A 20416-nucleotide genomic window follows, 5' to 3' on the forward strand; every position below is an offset into this window, starting at 1 on the left:
GTCGAGCCCCATGGGCAGTGAGAGTCACTGCGTAGTTGAAGCCTCAATCACTGTACAAGGCATAACCTAAGGTCCCTAGGGTGTCAGGAGAAGCTTATGAATTTATATCAGTCATACTAACAGAAGGTTGTTCCAGTCTGTGTTTTTGCGCACATGCGAGGGAGGTCCATGTTTGGGAGTTAATGTTGATGTCGTCAGGGACATAAGGATAGTTCAAGACCGGCCATGTCCACGTGAGTTTTTCTGATTTCATAGTGGAATAACAGAGTCAGCAGTAGGTCAGATTGCTAGCTACAGCTGCCACTTGACTTAGTTGAACCGTGTTAGTATTTTGCCAGGCTGGGTGCTGGGCCTAGGAGGCAAAGAGAGCATTAATTGTTTCCCTTCTCTTTACATTTCCAGGGGCCTAAGATGTTCCTTCCCCAGGTGGAAAGGTTGTTTCTTTCCTCCCACTGCCATATAATCAGTGTGTCCCACTCTAGTACCTGTAATTTCACCTTTACTGCAATTATTGCGTACTACTAATATCCACACCTTTCTGTCATGGACACTGTCAGAAACTTGACAGAGACTTATTATGTCTCCCACCTTGGCCTATGTGAGCCACTGTAGCGGGACTTCACAAGCAGTGTGCTCCACCAGGTGACCTTTATGCACTAAAACCACGTCACTCCAACAAGAAAACCCAAGTGACTGAACTAGAATTAAGTTTGAATCCCATAAATCCCCAACTGCACCCCCAGGCTGATCCAGAATTGCTGTTAGGGGAGACCAGTCGAGCCCAGGAATAGTCAAGGAAGAATCTCAAATTTTCAAAATAGGTTTTTATAACCTTCCACCCCTTTTGTTCTGATCATTACCCAGTTGGTGGCCAAGAGGAGATGAACACCTAGTTAGGTGACCAAACTACTTGACTAAGGTGTGTGAACAAGGAGGAAGGTGAGGGAGGTTGACTCAGAAATCTTTTTGAGAAGACTGTTCAGTGCTTGACAATATCAGATACCTGAGGATGGTCTGGAGTGTGGAATGTCATCAGATTTTTGGCTATTCAGCCATTGCACAAAAAAAAAAAAAAAAAAAGTGTACCATTGCCAGACTGTAGATGGTTTGGAAAGCTGAAAACACAACACAGTTTAGTTTCAAGGGCCACAGTGATATATCTAGAGTCAGATGATTGGACTGACTAACCCGAAACATGTGTCAACAGCAGTGGGGCACCAGTGATAGCCTGAAACACGGAACAAAGTCCTAATACAATCAGTTTCCTTGGAGTGGTCAATACCCCATGCAATGTGGCTTCCTTTACTGCAAGACAAACATGCCAACTTTTGGCAGGAGTCACAAGTTACCACAGTGTAGCAACGGCTTCTGCTTTGGAGACATATAGTCCTTTACTTTGTGCCCAGTCCATGGTGGTAGATGTGTTTCCATGCCTGGTGTATTGATGTATCCAGGTGGCAATGGCAGCAGTCTGGATGGTGCAGGTTTGATCAGCAGCTTGATTCTAATCAGTCTTATCAGAATACTGGCCCTTACTGGGGACATCTACATGAGTGATCCAGATTGTCCCATTGGTAGGCAGCCATAATTTTTTTCCACAGTTCTTGGCTCCAAAGAGGGGTGTTTCACATTTCTTAGTATATAGCCTTACAAGTGACACACCAGATGGTTAGGCCAATGGCAAAAGCCTAAGGGAAAATAAAGATATAACTTGTCTGTTTCTTAGGAGTATTGTCTAAGGCAAGGGTGATGACTTTCAATTCAGTGCATTGTGCCAATCAACCCTTATTGCAGTCGGTCTTCCAGAAATGTCAGTGGGGCTGGATGATAGCTACTGCCCTGTGGACACCATCTGCTTTTAATTTAGCCTAACCATCAGTGAACCAGGCACAAACATTAGAAGGAACCTCTGGGAATCAAGACCCCACTGAGTCAGCGGCTTTGCTTCAGGTGGTGGAGTGGAAGATAGTTTCTTCCAAAGGGGCAGCTGCCACCTCTTCTTGAAAAACCGAGATGCCTCTAGGGCCAGGCCGGCTATACTCTTGAATATACCACTTCCATTTCACCAGCGAGGCTTGTTGAGCCCTTCCGTCGTTAGCCATAGATTTCAAGTTGACCCACCCCAAAGTGATAGTATCAGGCCAAAGAGTCCTAAGGTCTTCATGGTTCAGGCCCTCAAGTTCAACAAGAGCTTAGTAGTAGGTTGACAGTTGCCCCTTTAAAAGGGTGTGTACTTGGTGCCCATGTCCAGCAGATGGCGCTGTCATCATGGAGCACTCCAAGACCCCCCTCCCCAACCCCCCGCCCTGAAATTCCATCTTTAAAGCTGTAATGTCCCTTTCTCATCTTGTGATTTATATTATTTCTGTAGGACCACTTGGGAGGGGACAGGATCACCTCTCACTAATGTAGCAGTCTCTCAATGGGATAATCTTGGACACATATGGGATAAATACGACTATGCCTTCAGCAGTGGGAGACACAACAGTGGTTGCAAGGGCCCTACCCACAAGGCCACTTTGCCTTCCCTTCCCCGCTGGTAACTTGGCCCAGACCCTATCAGTTGAATTTGGGTGCTTTTTCCCCTTTCAACTAACAAGTCTAATAGGCCTGCATCAGGAGCTATAATGGCAGCCACCTAGAGGCTATGCCATTCCCAGGTGGGAGGTGTGGCGAGTGCTGGATGCAGGGCGCAGGAGGAGGCCTTTTTGCTCCTTCAGCCCCTCAGCAGGCTTGGCACCACTTCTTCCCAGTCTGCTTTCCTGTGTCTGGTGAGCACCTGGGCTTAGGGGCTTTTTCTTTCAGTCCCTGTACACCCTGCTATGGTCCTCCCTGCAGTCCTCGGCACCTTTGGTAATCCCTGCGCCTAGCAAATCCTCCTACTCCAAGGGATTGAGGAGGGTGCTCCTGTATCCAGTAGGACTTTGAGCTTGAGTCCCTCTCCTCCCCAGAGTTCCCCACCACACTAGGATGGGTGTGTATGGCCTTTAGTCCCCTTTAGGGACAGGGAGACCTTAGCCCCACCTGTAATCATCTTACTCTTTAAAGCAGCTGAGCTTGTGGCAGAGGGGGAGGGATCATGGGACACGGAGGGACGGAGTGGCTCCGAGCCTCTAAGCAAGGCACACCTTTAGCTTGAGCACACAGCTCACCCGAGAACCTTTCAATGTTTTCATTTTACCCAGAGTTCTGCATTGAATAGCAAGGTCCTTACTGCTGGCACCATTTATGTAAGCTTTGGGGCCTCCTAGATTCATCAGCCACGTCCATCTTGCCTTTTGGCTTGGGCTGCTTAGCTTATTGCCCCAGGGTTGTGATTATATCCTTTCCTCCTTTTGCCCAGAAGGCCGTGGCCAGTAACCAAGGCAGCATTCAGACGGTTTGTTTCAATCCTGCCTCTCTCCCCTCAACCTCATTCATAGGCAGGACAGTGGGGGATTCTTACTACCTGCCTTCCCCACCACTTGGGCAAGAACATTCACTACCAGATTCCAGGGAGTCTTCTCTTATCCCCTAACCCAGTCCATGATGGCCCTTGTCCTTTCTCTTAAGGAAAGCTATGACTCAGCCTCCTATGCTTGTCACCAAAACTGTCAGGGTTTGGGGTTTTATTTTTACGTGACTTGCCAACTAATGAGTTAGCCTGTCAGTGTTTTATGGATGCTGGCGGGAGACAAAGTCCTGGGTCAGAGACAAAGGCCTTTATTTCTCACAGCACAGCAAGCAGGATGAGCATCAGTATGTTGGCATCAGTTCCCCTTGCCCCAGTGTCCCATGTGATACCCTGGATCTGGATGAATGCCTGCACATGCAGGGAGTTGAATCACAGCTAAGGAGTATTGATCTTGGGGAATCCGCTGTTTTATAATAAGCAGTAAACAAGACTGCTCTCTGTCCCAGAGGGAGACGTGGTGTCTTCCTCAAGGTTGCTGCAAGCATAACCCTGAGAAGTGGCCTGAGAAAAGAGCAGCCAGGACCTTGCATTCTTGGCGTACCCTGCAAGGTCTGTAGAGCAAGAGAGAGCCAGAGAAGACCGTCTGTCCCACCAGAAACACGCAGTAAAAGCCAAGAGGAAGCGTGACTATTGCTACTAGTTTTACTTGAAGTAAAAATCTTACACCCCTTTATCAATATGTTTCCAAACAGACTTCAAAACTAACCACAAATGTTGGGACAGTTTAAATAGTGCCCAGCATGTGTGGGACTTTATAGTCTGCAAAGTTCTTTCCCATGTGTTACCTGATACCTCCCTGCGAGGTGGACTGGCAGATGCTACTGTTGTCTTCATCATGTAGATGAGAAAAGAGATCCGGAGAGGGTGAGTGATTTTGCCGGGTCATGCTCCCACAGTGGGTGGCGGAGCTGGGACCGGATCTCTCTTTTTTCTGCAAATGTATTTTGTCACACTGCTTGGAAGTTATTTTTCTGTTTAACATCGCCATGTCACTGTCCTCATTTCATGTCAAGCAATGTGCTTAGCAGACGCAGAAGTAGATTTACCCTTCTGCCTATTTATTAGACCCAGTGTGTAAAACACAGACAAAAAAGAACCCCACATTTTTGGTAAGAGAATGTTTTGCCCCTTATTTTGTAGGACAGTGATAACTACTTATAGAAGCTGACCTGGGGATGGATAGTCACTAGAAAGCAACTGTTCTTCTGAGCTGCAGGGAGAGATTGACAAACAGAAATGGCCAGGTTCTGCTGGATTACTAGCCTGCCACTGTGAAGCCCCCCTGTAGGGTGTGAAAGGTTTACTGTGGTTGTGTAGAAGAACAAGATTTTTGCATTGTGTTTAAAAGCTAGTGTATTAGGGCTTCCCTGGTGGCGCAGTGGTTGAGAGTCTGCCTGGTGATGCAGGGGACGCGGGTTCGTGCCCCGGTCCGGGAGGATCCCACGTGCCGCGGAGTGGCTGGGCCCATGAGCCAGGCCGCTGGGCCTGTGCATCGGAGCCTGTGCTCCGCAACGGGAGAGGCCACAGCAGTGAGAGGCCCGCGTACCACAAAAAAAAAAAAAAAAAAAAGCTAGTGTATTAGAATCACTTACTTACTTGCAAAATAATTTTTAAATAATTTGTAAATAATGAGGATAGGTTTTTAGACTGGTTGTTAACTTAGTAAGAAAGCCCTCACTTTTTATATACTTGTTAGTTCATTATAATAAGGTCAGTGAGTTCATAGTTAGCAGGTTAATTATCACAAGGTTGGGAGCAAAATCAGACTCCAGGCACAACCATGGTCTATAGGCTCTTACTGATCAGTAGCCCACAGTGTAGTTTGTAACAGCAAGAGTAATGTAGTTTCTAGTAGCAAAAATTGTCTTAGGGTTAGAAGTTAGCAGACTTGGGGCTTCCCTGGTGGCACAGTGGTTAAGAATCCACCTGCCAAGGCAGGAGACACAGGTTCGAGCCCTGGTCGAGGAAGATCCCACATGCCGCGGAGCAACTAAGCCCGTGTGCCACAACGACATAGCCTGCGCTCTAGAGCCTGTGAGCCACAACTACTGAGCCCATGTACCACAACTATAGAAGCCCACGCACCTAGAGCCCATGCTCCGCAACAAGAGAAGCCACTGCAATGAGAAGCCCTTGCACCACAACGAAGAGTAGCGCCCGCAACTAGAGAAAGCCCGTGTGCAGCCACAAAGACCCAATGCAGCCAAAAATAAATAATTAATAAATAAATTTATTTATTTAAAAAAAAAGAAGTTAGCAGACTTGGAAGAAAACTCTTATTGCAAAACTTTTTATAGTATAGGAAACTCTTCGCCTTTTTAAAATAAATAGAAACTCAAGATACAGAATAAGTATAGATTTAAGTTAAATTTATGATAACTGGTTGGTAAGTATCTGCTAGCCTTTCTCGTCTGTCTAAATGAAGATTAAGGACCAGCCTGATGTCTTGCTTCCTCAAATCACTTGTGTCAAAAGCCTTTTTTTTTAAAATCCAGATTTTCTCATTAACTGCTTGAAACTTATAACCTTTGGTTTTAACAGTAATTTTAACCATGCTTTATTAAGGCTGTTTGGGTTGTATGATAATTTTAAGAATTTCATTTCTCTTTCTTTTTCTTTTTAGTTGGGATGAAACTCACTTTGGAAAAATGGGAAGTTACTATATCAACCGCACCTTTTTCTTTGATGTGCACCCACCTCTGGGAAAGGTGAGCAGTGTGGTGAATGACAGTGCTCTCCTAAGAGTTGGAGCCAAGTCTTAGATTTGGATTTAATTCTTGGGCTTGTAGAAAGAATTCCCTGACATTCCAGAACAGTTGCTTTCATGGGAAACCTTTGGTATTTTTAGGAGTCCTCTGGGCTCAGAAATGGAGGGAGATTCCATCAACTGATAGATGGATAAACAAAATGTGGTATTATCTATACAATGGAATATTATTGAGCCATAAAAAGGAGTGAAATATTGACACATGTTGCAACATGGATGAGTCTCATAAACATTATATTAAGTGGAAGAAGTCAGACATAAAGGGCCACATATTATATGTTTCCAGAATTGGCAAATCCACAGAGACAGAAACTAGACTAGCAGTTGCCAGGGTCTGGGGGGAGGGAGGATTGGGGAGTGACTCTAAATGGGTGTGGAATTTCTTTTGGGGGTGATGAAATAGTCTGGAATTAGGTAGTGGTGATGGTCACACAACCTTGTGAATAAACTAAAAGCCACTGAATTGTACACCTTAAAATGGTGAATTTTATGGTATATGAATTTTATCTTAATTGAAAAAAAAAAAGAGAGAGATGGAGAGAAGGAATCTGTTGCATAAAGCAGAAATAGCTTAGGGGAGCTGACTGTCCACAAGGGCCTGAAACTCCTTTCCACTCCCCGTTCCCAGCGTGCACGTTGTTTGGCTTGTTCCTTTCACATGATGTACAATTAGAAACTCCACCAATCAGAATTCATTTTACTCTCTTAAAAACAAGCACCCCCGAGAAGGCTAATGGATTAGCCCTGGCATTTCGCTCAGTCCTTTCTTCCTAACTGGAGACTGAGCTCTCTGGTACTAAGGGGACAGGAATTTGCCTAGTATGAAGATGGGGAGTGTTTCTGGAGCATGGAGTACTTGGGGATGAAGGCAGGGGGTGAGGGGTGGCAGGGGTGGTGATCTGTGACAGGTGGGCTTAGGGGGAAAGCACCAGAGCATGGGGTAGGGGCCAGGGGCAAGGCCCTGCAGGTGGGAGGGGTGGAGAGGAAGGTGGGAGAGGTGGCCTATTTCTTTCTTTCTTTCTTTAATATTTAATTTATTTATTTGGCTGCACCAGGTCTCAGTTGTGGCACGTGTGATCTGTAGTTGCGGCATGCGGGCTCTTAGTTGCAGCATTCAGGATCTAGTTCCATGACCAGGGATCGAATCCGGGCCCCCTGCATTGAGAGCGTTGAGTCTTAACCACTGGACCACCAGGGGAGTCCCTAGGTGTCCTATTTCAAAATTAGCTCTGAGCCCAGAGAAGGAGCAAAAAATGCAATGCCTCTTTCTGTCTCCTTTATAAGATAACAACAATAAGATTGGAGCAATTGAACAGTCTCTTTTAGTCACTTTAGATGCATTAACTTATATAATGCTCAGAACAACCTTATGAAGTAGGTACCGTTGGCTCCTCATTTTACGGAAGGGGAAACTGGGACTCAGAGACGATAAGTAGTTTGCCGGAGGGATTAAAGCTAGTAAGTGGCAGCTAGTAAGGTTCAGACTGGCTTAGAGTCTGCTCTGTTAACCATTATACCACTGCCTGATGAACTGGCCTCGCCCCAGTATTCGGGCAGGTACATCTGTTACCGCCGTAGAATTAAGCCACAGAACGTGCTGAATATTTGCACTGGGCTAGCCTGGGAACCAGCCCACCAGTAGAAGAGATTTTCATAGGAAACCTAGCCCAGTCTTTCAGTTGGGGCCTGCCTGTCTGTTTTTGGAGTCTGCTATTGCTCAGCACAGTGAAGGCGTGTGGAAAACACTTGCTGATTTGTTTTTGCTGAAGCCTTCCCTTCCTCACATGTGGCCCCTGTGTGAAGGGAGAAATGTAAGGCTTCTTTCTAAGGCTGCCCCCAGAGAGTGTGATCCATCTGCCCCTCTAATTTATCTCCTGATGGTCCTGTGCTCTACCTGGATGAAAGAGAGTGATAAGCAAGGTAGCTTTCATAGGTTCTGAGGCCAAGTCAGTCCAAGAATCAAAAAGCCCCATGAAGTGGTGAACAGAACATTTTCTCCTACAGTCCTGACCCCGATACCTGCCCTTTCACACTGATCCCAGCCCTGGGCGCCAGGGGCTCCAAGGAAATAGGTACTTTTAAAAGAAATAAAAATACCTGCACATAGCAAAAAATTTGATCAGTACAGAAGGAAATAAAAGGTCAAAAGTTACCTTCCCTCACATTTTTATTCCTCAGAGGCAGCCAGGGTCACCTTTATTAACAGTTTCTTATATATCCTCTCAGAAACTTTATACAAATATAAGTGTGTATGCATTTCTACACACACATATATATTAGCACACGTGAACAGCACATTATATATGCAAATGGAATCAGGCTAAAATTGTTGAGCAACTTGTATTTTAAACATAATATATCTTAACTTCTTTCCACGTCAGTACATAAAATGTACCCCATTCTTTTTCATGGCTGTAGATTATTCCGTTATACAGTTGTGCCATAAATTATTTTGCCTCTCTTCAACTGGTGGGCATTTATGTTATTTCCAGTCTTTAGCCATTACAAAAGGTAGTGCAATGAACATCCTTTTACATTTATCTTTTCATAGTTTTGCAGGTGTAGCCAAAAGAGCCTCAGCGGCTGAACTAAAGAGTCACATAATATGCACATTTAGATTTGTGTTAGACATTGTTAAGTTTTCCTGCAAAAATGCTGTGATAATATATACTCCCACCAACAGTGTATGAGGGTGCTTGCTTCCCTCACATCGTTGCCAGCCCTGGTATGATCATACTTCCAAAATTTTGCGAATTTGAGAGTAAAAAATGGTATATCACTGTTTTCATTTTCATGTCTTTCTGAATTACGTTGAACATTTTTCCATATGTTTACTAGCCATCTGTGTTTTGTTTTCTATGAAAACATTATTCTAGTAAGTTGCTCTTATTATTGATTTGAATGAGTTCTTTAGTTAGGAAATTAGCTCAGAGCTACTCTTAACCTCATGGAAACTGAGAGGGAACTGAATTTTGAGTGCTTGTTAAACGCTTGTCAGAGTGCTAAGTGTTTTACCTACAACACTACCTTTAAGCCTCACAACCATCTGCAAGGAAGGTTTTATTACCTGTAGTTAAGAGATTATTAAGTATTGTCTATGATCAGAGAGCTAGTATGGGGGGCTCTGAGATCCAAACCATCTGTGCATTTCTTCACTCTACCAGACCAGCCAAGAAGTCTGGGAATTTATGCCAGCACCAGGCGGGTCTGTCCTCTGAGATCCCAGGGGGGAAGGGACATTCATTTGATTGTCATTTGTCAGTTTAAGTTCACCTGGGTATTCGGATGGCTCTGTCTTCTCAATACCTTATATTATTTTACATTAAATTAATTAATATTAAATTAACTTCTGGACCCTGGGATTCCTTTTTTTTTTTTTTAATACAGCTTCATAATAATTTACTGCTGAACTTTGGCTTCTTTACCTTGACACAGAACTACAGAGAGTGACTGTGTTTAGAACTACTTAGAGAAAAACGTGAGCTGGTTAGTGGTCCAAATCCAAGCCCCCACAAGCAGCATCGCTGGGAAGGGCTTTCCCTCCACACAGCCAGTGTATTCTGCCCCTCCACACAGCCGAACCCGAGCACAGGGGTCAGGCCGAGGCAGCCTGGGGCTGTTACAGATGCTTGATATTTGCTGACAGTTTTTATGTTTTAGCTGCTTCTGATTACGTGTGTGGAAAAGAAAATTTTACACTGTTGACGGTCAAGGAAAGACAGAAATGAAGAGGCTGATCCTCTCGAACATTTTGAAGGATTTACAGCTCCCAGTCTTAGTTTACAGTTGATTTGTTCTGTTTTGGGATGTGCCAGGTTGGCCTCCCTTTGGAATACTGGCGGTAGGAGAAACCAGTCCCTGGCCTTTTGGCATTGTTTCCACTGGGACTTCTCTCTTCCCCTCTGGGGAAATGCATCTGTGTTTGCATTCTGCTTTCCCATTTTCTTCCCTTCTCTCTATTCCTGGTGTGTAGCAACTTGGCCACTTTCCTCCCTCCCCATTCTGACTTGGAACCTCATTTTCTTTTCAGTGGCCCAGTCTCCCAGGAATCAGCCCCTGCCCATGGCCTCCCCCATGAGCTGTCGTGTTTTACTTCGTAACAAATGAAAGGAGGCTGAATGAGAGAGCCCCTCACTGGCCCTGCCCTTTGAATTGTGGGATTTTTTTCTTCCTAAATACTCACTCTGCACTGTTCCCAAGAACTTGGCCTTAACACAAGAGAGGATTTGTTTCAAGCAATGAGCTCTGTAGACAAAAGATTCTTTGCTCTGCAACAGCTGCCGGAGAAAATGTCACAATGGTAGCTCCTTCTATGGACAGTTGTCAAGGGAAGCCAAGGTCTGGGTGCAGCTGGAGGGAAGTTCAGGGGGCGGAGGAATCTTCTCTCTGAGATCTCTCATCTGTTTATTTGTTCCCTTCTCTCCTCAGATGCTGATAGGTCTTGCTGGCTACCTGAGTGGATATGATGGCACCTTTTTGTTCCAGAAGCCTGGGGACAAATATGAGCATCACAGCTACTTGGGAATGAGAGGAGTAAGGCTTCCTGACTTGCTATTGCCCGACTCAGCCCTGGGGCCACACTCAGTCAGAAATGTTACAGTTGGAAGCCCTGGAGCGGTGGCAGGTGTAGATAAAGGGACTTCAGTGGGGGAGGAGGATTGGACCTGTACCCTGTAGTGGAGATTCAGAGCTGGGGTGGGCAGGAAGGGAGAGGGAGGCCACAGATAATACAGTGATGACACAGACAGGAGGAAGCGCACCCCGTCACCTGTTCTCCTGCCAACGTGAGGCATCAGATTTCAGATCAGAGGGCAGCCCGGGACTCAGGCAGCCGGGAATCTCCTGCAGTCCCAACATTGGCCTCAGCACACTGGCAGGCTACGCGTCCTTCCCCTGCAGCCACAATTGCTAGGGTGTTGCCTACCTCTGAGGGCCTTTATTAACATTTCAGCATCCCCACACCCCTGTCACCAAGTTCTTCTTTCTTTCCCCATGAAGGTGTCAGGCACACAAGGGGTTTTCCAGTCTTTTAAGGGAAGTGTGTGTTTGCCTGGTCCCTCTGTGCTCTGAGTCCCAGCACCAGCCTTGATGGGGCATGGCAGGGCCTAAATACCCAACTGTCTGGGGACCTTGTACCTGGAGCTAATAAGACCTGTGGAAACCATCCTCCAGTGTGGAGCTCTCAGAGCAGGTTGCATTTACAAGCCCCTTTCCTCAAGGACACTGCTTTATCAAAGCAGTTTAGATAAATGCCATGTGATTACTTGTGCTAATCACTGGCTTGTTTGTGTGGTCATACCATTCCATATTAAACAAGAAGTGTCCACTACCCTCAAGTTCATATTCTTAAGTGATTCTGTGTCTTCCTAATGATGTTTGAATACCACATAGCATACATAATTGGATATAGGCCTGACTCACTGTGAACTTGCTATGGAAATGAGAAGGCCAAATATATCAGCCCTGTTCCCTTTCACACTAGAGCACATTGCTTTCTGCTAACAAAAAGTGACAACCCAAATGTGAGAATTTCCATTCCCCTGGGTTTGTCTGATTACTTTTGATGGACAGGATAGGGGGAAGGAGAGAACACTGGTGGTTAAAAACAAAACAAAACTGAAAAACAACCCTCCAGATGCTGAAGTGTCAAGCAGTCTTTTTTCTAAAATCAAAATACAACCTATAGGGCTTCCCTGGTGGTGCAGTGGTTGAGAGTCCACCTGCCGATGCAGGGGACATGGGTTTGTGCCCCGGTCCAGGAAGATCCCACATGCCGCGGAGCGGCTGGGCCCGTGAGCCATGGCCACTGAGCCTGCATGTCTGGAGCCTGTGCTCCACAACGGGAGAGGCCACAACAGTGAGAGGCCCGCGTAGTGAAAAAAATATATATATATACAACCTATAGATTAAAGAGTGATTCCTGGTGTGATTGAATAAAAGGACCAAGGGAAAAATAACAGAAATAACATTAGAGTTCTCTAAAATATTAAAACACCTTCAGAGAGGTATTTCTCAACTTGCACCCAGTTTCATAACAGAAGCTAGCGTTTATCAAGAGCTTTCTGTGTGGTAATAAACTTTAGCTCATTTAATCTAAAAAGTAAACCCTATGAGGTAGGAACTCTTAAGTTTCACATTACACAGAAGGAGAGGCTGAGATACAGAGATGTGACTTTGTCAAGGTCACAGCTAGCAATGATGGGACGGTCCATTCCCGGAGTCTCCCACTTGAAATCGTGGGCCGTCTTGCCCACACGTCCCTGGCTGAACTTTGCTGATTTCTTGTCAGTGCACAAGTTGGTGCTTAATGGGAACGTAAATGTTGCTTGATTTGATGCTTCACTGTTACACCACCCCTTTCATATTTAAACATATCGCAGGTGATTTTAGGTCACCAAGTCATGCCATCATCAGGGCCCTCCATCTTAAAAGATTAGTTTGTACCGAGCCAAGTAGGTCCCTGCTGCTTTGCTGAGTTAGTTACTTGACTGCTTCTCCCGTCCTTCCATAGTTCTGTGCGTTCCTCGGCGCTTTGCTGATCCCCTTTGCCTACCTCACTGTTCTGGAGCTGTCCCAGTCCCTCCCGGCAGCGCTGCTCACGGCTGCCCTCCTCACCTTTGGTAAGTTGTCCTAGACCACATTTCTTGGGATGTTGACTGCCACACTATGAATGTAGCTGGAAATCAATATGCTTAAAGATCCTGTCTACGGGCCCAGTTCTTAAGTAACTTGAGGATTGGGTAAATGTATTACAAGTCTCCTTTTATTCACTAGTAATACTTACATATATAAATACTTATATGTAGCAAGCCTTTATATTATTGGAGTGGTGAGTTGGTATGGGTAATCCCAAGGAATAGATTATCTGCAAGTTATCCACATTTGAGTTTGGAATGGATAACAAGTTTATGTGTGCTTGTGTGTGCGTGTGTGTGTGTGCGTGTGTGTGTGTTTGAAGGAGGCTTACAGTTCTAATTCTGCTTCTCTTAGGTTACTGTCAAGATTAGTTTGCATTCCTTAAACTAATTTCAACTGAATGCAAAGGTAGATGCCACAGAAGTAGCTGGGTGGCAAGGATAACAAAATGGGAACTTTATTTTTGTGGATAATTCTCACATGGCTAATTGAGAGTTGATCCGTAGAAATTGATCCTGTTTCTAGCCTTGCTCACATGAAAGTGAATTCCTGACCTCGTAGAGCTTAACATTTGAAGAAGTACAGACCAGTTTAGGTGGTGAATTTAGGGGCGATTCTTGCTTTGGTTTTTTTTTTCTTTGTCTTCGTTGGGTCTTCGTTGCTGCGCGCGGGCTTTCTCTAGTTGCAGTGAGCAGGGACTAACTCTTCGTTGTAGTGTGCGCGCTTCTCATCGCGGTGGCTTCTCTTGTTGCGGAGCATGGGCTCTAGGCACGCGGGCTTCAGTAGTTGTGGCACACAGGCCTTAGAGTGTGTGGGCTTCAGTAATTGCGGTGTGTGGGCTCAGTAGTTATGGCTCGCAGGCTCTAGGGTGCGCAGGCTTCAGTAGTTGTGGTGCACAGGCTGAGCTGCTCTGCGGCATGTGGTATCTTCCCGGACCAGGGATCAAACCTGTGTCCCCTGCATTGTCAGGTGGATTCTTAACCACTGCACCACCAGGGAAGTCCCTCTGGCTTTGCTTTGACAGATAATATTGCAAGACTACAGGGTCTCTTTCTAGAGGACTGGTGGCTTTTTCCTTGGGTCTTTTAACTTCCCTCTTCAGTTACTCGTTTATTCATTTTTCATTCCACAACTATTTTCAAGCATCTACTCTGTGCTAAGCCACTTTCTTGGCCTCAGAGGATACGCTGATGAGACACTGCTCTCATGGAGCTTGCTCATTAGTGGGGCAGATGATAAATAAGCAAGTAAATTAAGTCTGTAATGTAGCACCTTAAGCAATAAGTACAATGTAGAAAATAGGGTAGGGTAAGGGATAGAGTAATGGGGAGTGATTCTGTTTTAGGCAGGGTGGTCTGTGAAGAGCCCCCTGAGGATGTGGCCTTGAGCAGAGACCTGAGCGAAGCCAAAGATTAAGCCATGCAGAGATCTGAGGGAAGAGTGTTCAGGCAGAGGAAATAGCATGTGCAGTGGTCCTGGTGCAAGGCAGCACTTGGTGGATTCAGGGAACAGCAAGAAGACCAGTGAGGCCAGAGTAGAGTGAGTGAGGCAGAGGGTGTTGGGAGAGGAGGCTGGCTAGGTGGGGAGACCATGAAGGCTTTGGTGGCCGTCTTGAGGCTGTCTGAAGGAGCTTGTTAGTCTGAATGAGATGGGAAGACATTGGAGGACTCAGGCCAGGCCATGATGTAATGAAATTTTGTTTTAAAAAAAATCACTTCAGCACCTGCATGGAGAATCAACTCCCATCAGAGACTTCATATGAAATGGTAAGATTCTTTCCTGGGTGTATGTAGTTTGTGGCTGCATAAGCATGGTAGCAGAACTCCCTTTTTTTTTTTTTTTTTTTTGCGGTATGCGGGCCTCTCACTGTTGTGGCCTCCCCCGTTGCGGAGCACAGGCTCCGGACGCGCAGGCTCCGGACGCGCAGGCTCAGCGGCCATGGCTCACGGGCCCAGCCGCTCCGCGGCATATGGGATCCTCCCAGACCGGGGCACGAACCCGTATCCCCTGCATCGGCAGGCGGACTCTCAACCACTTGCACCACCAGGGAGGCCCAGAGCTCCCTTTTTGATGGTGGACATTAGCAGGAGCCCTTATCTCAGGATCACTGTATCTGAATGAATGACATGATCCCTTTGTGGGTCAAGGGCCTGGAAGCAGTGTGAGATATTCTTTCGTATCATTGGGCTTTGGTGTACCCCAAAGCTGTGGCCTTCCACCTTCCAGATGACTCAGTTGCCCATCTAATCTTGACTGCACAAATGCAACTAAGCACAAGGGGGACTGTTTCTTACCACTGGGGTGTTTGATTCTCAGGGGGGCCCATCTCGGATTCCACTTTCTGACCACTGAGCTCATGTTTTTCAGACACAGGATGCCTCACTCTGTCCCAGTACATCCTCCTTGACCCCATCTTGATGTTCTTCATCATGGCTGCCATGCTGAGCATGGTCAAGTACAACTCCTGTGCCAACAGGTCAGAAACACCATCTTTGGGAGGGGGTGTCAGAAGCTGTGGCAGCTCTAGAATTTCTGTAATGGCCAGGGACAGGGTGGGTGTGGTGCTTCGGGCCAAGGGCACCAGAATAGATATTGCCTGGGAACTGTTTGTCTCCCTGCCCTCAGTGGTTGCAGCCAGTCCTGACTTGGTGATGGGAATAAGGTATATAAAGGTTGGCTTGAAGGGTCTACATCAGTCGAGAGGATCCCTGCAGGCCCCAGTCAATTCTAAAGCTGTTCTGGAGGGCCTGGCCTTCTTCCAGAATAGTCCCTTCCAGATCATCCTTCTGCCTCTGAGAGAGTAGAGTAGGCCATTCATTTTATTCAGACCAAAAGAGCTGGCTCTGCCAAGGTTTTTTCAGAAGTCACCTTGGTTTCACCACAACCAAGCAGTGACCACCAGCTCTCTCCGGATTTGGGTTATCTTCCACGTGCACCACATCCCCTTCCACCTGCCATTTCTTGAATACATACTATGTGCCGGGTACTGTGCCAGGAGCTAGAGGTTCAGGAACACATAGGTCTTGGCCGTTCAGGAGCATTTGCTGTGGCAGGGGGTCAGCCAGGGGATGCGGAGACAGCAGCTCAGAGTGCCAGGCGATCTCAGTGCAGCAGGCTTGGGGGCCGACTGCTGGGCTTAGCACTGTGCTCCCCCGCCGGCCGGCTGTATCACCCAACCTCTCTGTACCTCGAGTCCTCGTGTGGAAGAAGAGGCTGATGTCAGGATCTGCCTCCAGGGGGTTGTAGGGATAAGAAGAAAAAAAAAGGTCATGAAGAATCTAGGGGTAAGACAGGAATAAAGACACAGACCTACTAGAGAATGGACTTGAGGATACGGGGAGGGGGAAGGGTAAGCTGTGACAAAGCGAAAGAGAGGCATGGACGTATATACACTACCAAACGTAAGGTAGATAGCTAGTGGGAAGCAGCTGCATAGCACAGGGAGATCAGCTCGGTGCTTTGTGACCACCTAGAGGGGTGGGATAGGGAGGGTGGGAGGGAGGGAGACGCAAGAGGGAAGGGATGTGGGAACAGATGTATATGTATGACTGATTCACTTTGTTATAAAGCAGAAACTAATAAAAAAAAAAAAAAAGAAAAAAAAGATGTAAAAAAAAATGAGTTAATACGTGTAAAGTGCTTGCAACAGTGCCTGACACATAGTAGGCACTCAGTAACTGCTGGCTTTTACAGGGTCCAGAGGTGGTACAAAGGACAGGGCTGCCTGAATCCATCAGGCTTCTCTGGAGTTTCCTTTTCCTTCCACTTGATGGGTCACCACTGAAGAATAAGCCTCTTGCTTACTTGAAGCCCTGTACTTAGCGAGGAAAGCGATGGCCCTTCTCCCCAGAAGAATCACCTACTGACTCTCACACTGTGCTTCCTGCAGTTTCAGGGGTTTCACAGACCACATCCTCCTCGGAGCCATGCATGGTCCCTGAGGTTGGGAGCCCTCAAGAGAGAGGCCACAGTGCAGCCTCCCAGAGTCAGAGGACCTCTGCCTTCCCCATTGCTGCTCTTGCTTTTGAGTTTGGTTCCAGCTGCCAAACTGAACTCTGTGCCTTGTTGATTTTCAGGCCCTTCTCTGCCCCCTGGTGGCTCTGGCTCAGCCTGACTGGCGTTAATCTAGCTGGTGCTCTGGGGGTCAAGTTTGTTGGCCTCTTTATCATCCTGCAAGTGGGGTGGAACACCCTTTCAGACCTTTGGCACCTGTTTGGAGACCTCAGTCTTTCAATGGTGAGAACTTGTAGAAATGTCTTTGCTCCCCCGCTCCTCGCTTAGCAGAGCCAGTGGTCTTTCTCTGCTTCTGCTGCAGGTGGCAGAACAGCTGTGTTCTGGGCCCGAGGTGGGCTGCATCTGGCTGCCCTCTGTAGGGAGCAGGGCAGCAGGGAGTGGGCCATGGCTGACAGGCTGGAGAGGTATAAAGAGAGAGGATGGACTGATATCCTTGGGATTCTCTTTTGGCGTTTATTCCTGCATTGGTTTTTAAATGCTTTGCAAACAACCCAGCCAGGGGATTCTGTCCGTCTGGGCTCATGCCAAATGTGTGACAGACACTGGCTGCCTGGGACTTGAGGTAAAATTGGTAGACTGACTTTCTGAACTTAAAATTTTCTTTTCCTGACCCAGAGTCTCTGGATCTGGAGGCTGGTAAGGGCCTTATGGTTTATTACAATATTATTTATTAAGAGCTGACTCTGTGTCAGGCAGTATGCAAAATGCTTTACCTTCACCATCTCACTTCCTCCTCATAACAAACCCGTGAGGCAGGTAGTTACTACCCTCTTGACAAATGAGGAAATTGAGACCTAGAGAGGTGATAACGTTCCCAAAGTCATACAAGTAGTAAGAGGTAGATCTAGGATTCAAACAGGCGAGGCTGACTCCAGGCCTGAACTATTGATACTTTGCTGTAATGCACCTCTGAACCAAAGTCCCAACAAGTTCATTTATTCATTCAAAACATATAGACAGACCATCTGCTAAGTGTGAGACAGAATATGCAGATGATTAAGACAAGATTCCTGCCCTCTAGAGACAATGGAGAGAGAGAAATAAGAAAGAAAGAAAGAAAGGAAAAAATAAGTCATGGTCCAGCCTACAAGGGCTGTGAAAGCCCAGAGGAGAGCACAAGCCCAGTCTTGGGCAATCCAGGAAGGCTTCTAGGAGGGAGCTGAGGCCCAAAGTTAAGATAAGGAGCAGTTATCCATGTGATGGGTGGGGCTGGTACAGTGCAAGAAGCATGGGGAAAGTGCAGGGCGTCAGTGTGACTAGGATGGAGAGGGAGTGATGAGTGACGATGCTGAAGATGCAGGCCACACCTTGGCAGTGACGTGGGGACAGCCCGGGGTCCTCGGTGAGGGTCTGGACAGGCAGTGGAGGGCTGGCACAGGTTCAGCCCCCTGCAGTGCTTGGTTGGTGGGGGGTGTTATGGGAAGGCTTAGGGTTTCCCCATATCTTTCTTTCTTGATAGCCATTAGTTTTTCAATTGTTTCTGATTATGACTTACACATAAAAACTTACAGATAACACACATGTCAGGCATAAGGCATGATAATGCCTCATATGCCCAGCACCCTGCACTGGCTTGGTTTGCAGGTGACGGTGGGAAAACATCTGACCGCTCGCATCCTGTGCCTCATAGTGCTGCCGCTGGCTCTCTACACGGCCGCCTACGCTGTTCACTTCATGGTGCTGAATAAAAGGTACAGCCAGAGCCTTTCCAGTGTCTCGCTTCCAGTCTTCCTCTTGCCTCTAAGCCTGTGGAGGGGCCGTGTGATTTCCTGGGTCTGGTTGGGATGCTCGGAGGGGACCCAGGGTTTTTTTCCTGTTGGTTTCCTCCTATGTTCTATCTTTTGGGTACCCTGGCCTGAAGGAAGAAGAGAATGTTCTAATAGCCAAACTGCCCCTTGTCCCTAAACACAGTTCCTTGTGCTTAACAGGGACGGGCCACCATAAGCATGTGCAGTTGGAGTGAGGATACTAATAACAATAACACCAGCAACAGCTCCCATTTAACAGGTAGTGACTCTGTGTCAGGAACTGTGTTCAGCATTTTATATACGTTATCTCATTTAGTCATAATAATTCTTTTTTTTTTTTTTAATTTTTGGCCGTGCCACACGGCATGCAGGATCTCAGTTCCCCGACCAGGGATCTAACCCGCGTCCAACCCGCGTCCCTTGCATTGTAAGCACAGAGTCTTAACCACTGGACCACCAGGGAAGTCCCATAATAATTCCTTTGATTTTTTTTTTAAATCCCTGATTTATGAATGAAGAATTGAGGCTAAACAAGGCCAGGTATCTTCCAAAGTTCACCTAGCTAGTAAGTGGCTGAGTTGTAATTTGGACCCCAGTTTCTCTGACTCTATCCCCCATGTCTGTCCACAATACCACACTGCCACTCCCTTGTACTTCTTTTAAACCAGCTGTGCAGAGCTCTTCCTAGGGCTCCTGGGAAATCACAGTTTCACTCCATTAATTTGGCTGTCTTCCCTCTTCCTTTCCCCACAGTGGTCCTGGTGATGGCTTCTTCAGTTCCGCCTTCCAGGCCCGGCTTTCAGGAAACAACCTTCACAATGCTTCCATCCCTGAACGTGAGTGTCTCTTGTCCTTTACAAAGGTGGAAGGACAGAAGGGATTCCTGGGAGTTGAATTGGAAAAGATGATATGACAGCCTGAGTTATCTGAGATGGGCAAAGCGGGAGAAAGATCCAGTTAAATCTGGTCCAAGCACTCGAGAGTGAATAGGAACACAGGAAGTGCAGAGGAAGACGTCCTGAGCAACGAGCTCTTTGACCCTAAAGAATAACTTGTCCATCGTGGCTGTGGGAAGACCAACAGAGAGAATCTGGTGAAGGAACAAGGCCCTTCAGGGCTAGAGGTCAGTTCCCACCAGAGTATCCTGCTGCTCGCATCCATTCACTATTCACACCGGGTAACTGAGCAAGTGTTAGCCACGTCGGAGGCTGTGAGTGGATGCCCTCCAGAGTAGAGAGTCTGGAGTAGAGTCTGCAGTAGAGGACCTCTGCATGACGTGACCATATGTGTTAAATATAGAAAGAGGGAATGCAGAGCTGTGGGGATCACAGGTGTAGGAGATCACTTCTGTTAGGGGGTTGGGGGGTGATCAGAGTGAGTGAGTTGCCTTGGAGTCAGGCCCTGGAAAAATGGGTAGATTTCAGCAGAGGGAGATGGGGGAGAGGGCGTATCAGGCAGAAGGGAGAGCATGATCAAAGCCAAGAACAGGGCAAGATTTAAGGCATAGGTTATATGCAGAAAAATACTGGAAGATAAGGTTGACAAGATAGGTCGGGCCCAGGTCATTGCTTCCTGGAGGCAAGGACAATGTCTTCTAGTCTCTCCAGGGCCTCGAACACAGTGGGCCCGCCTGGAGTGTGGAAAGAATGAAAAATAGGAAAGCAGGCAAAATTGGTTCGGAAAGGCAGACACTGGGTTCCACACTGGAGAAGTCAGCTTTGAGATGCTTGAGGAAATCCATGCAGTGGGGCCAGTGGGCTCGGGGCTGAGGCTTCCAAAGGAGGACTAGCCAAGTAA

General features: G+C 46.9%; 1 protein-coding gene across 3 annotated transcripts in view; it reads left to right on the forward strand.

Annotated features, from left to right (window-relative positions):
• POMT2 (protein O-mannosyltransferase 2) overlaps nucleotides 1-20416 on the forward strand; it is a 47320-nt gene that overhangs the window by 2471 nt on the left and 24433 nt on the right. For all 3 annotated transcript variants that reach the window (XM_060095770.1, XM_060095771.1, XM_060095772.1), the window contains exons 2-8: nucleotides 6078-6162; nucleotides 10650-10754; nucleotides 12733-12841; nucleotides 15225-15333; nucleotides 16934-17093; nucleotides 18456-18562; nucleotides 19373-19455. In XM_060095770.1, coding sequence (XP_059951753.1) covers nucleotides 6078-6162; nucleotides 10650-10754; nucleotides 12733-12841; nucleotides 15225-15333; nucleotides 16934-17093; nucleotides 18456-18562; nucleotides 19373-19455 — 758 coding nt within the window. The remainder of the gene's footprint in view (nucleotides 1-6077; nucleotides 6163-10649; nucleotides 10755-12732; nucleotides 12842-15224; nucleotides 15334-16933; nucleotides 17094-18455; nucleotides 18563-19372; nucleotides 19456-20416) is intronic.

This window comes from Mesoplodon densirostris, chromosome 4 (assembly GCF_025265405.1).
Source record: "Mesoplodon densirostris isolate mMesDen1 chromosome 4, mMesDen1 primary haplotype, whole genome shotgun sequence".
Taxonomy (NCBI): Eukaryota; Metazoa; Chordata; class Mammalia; order Artiodactyla; family Ziphiidae; genus Mesoplodon; species Mesoplodon densirostris.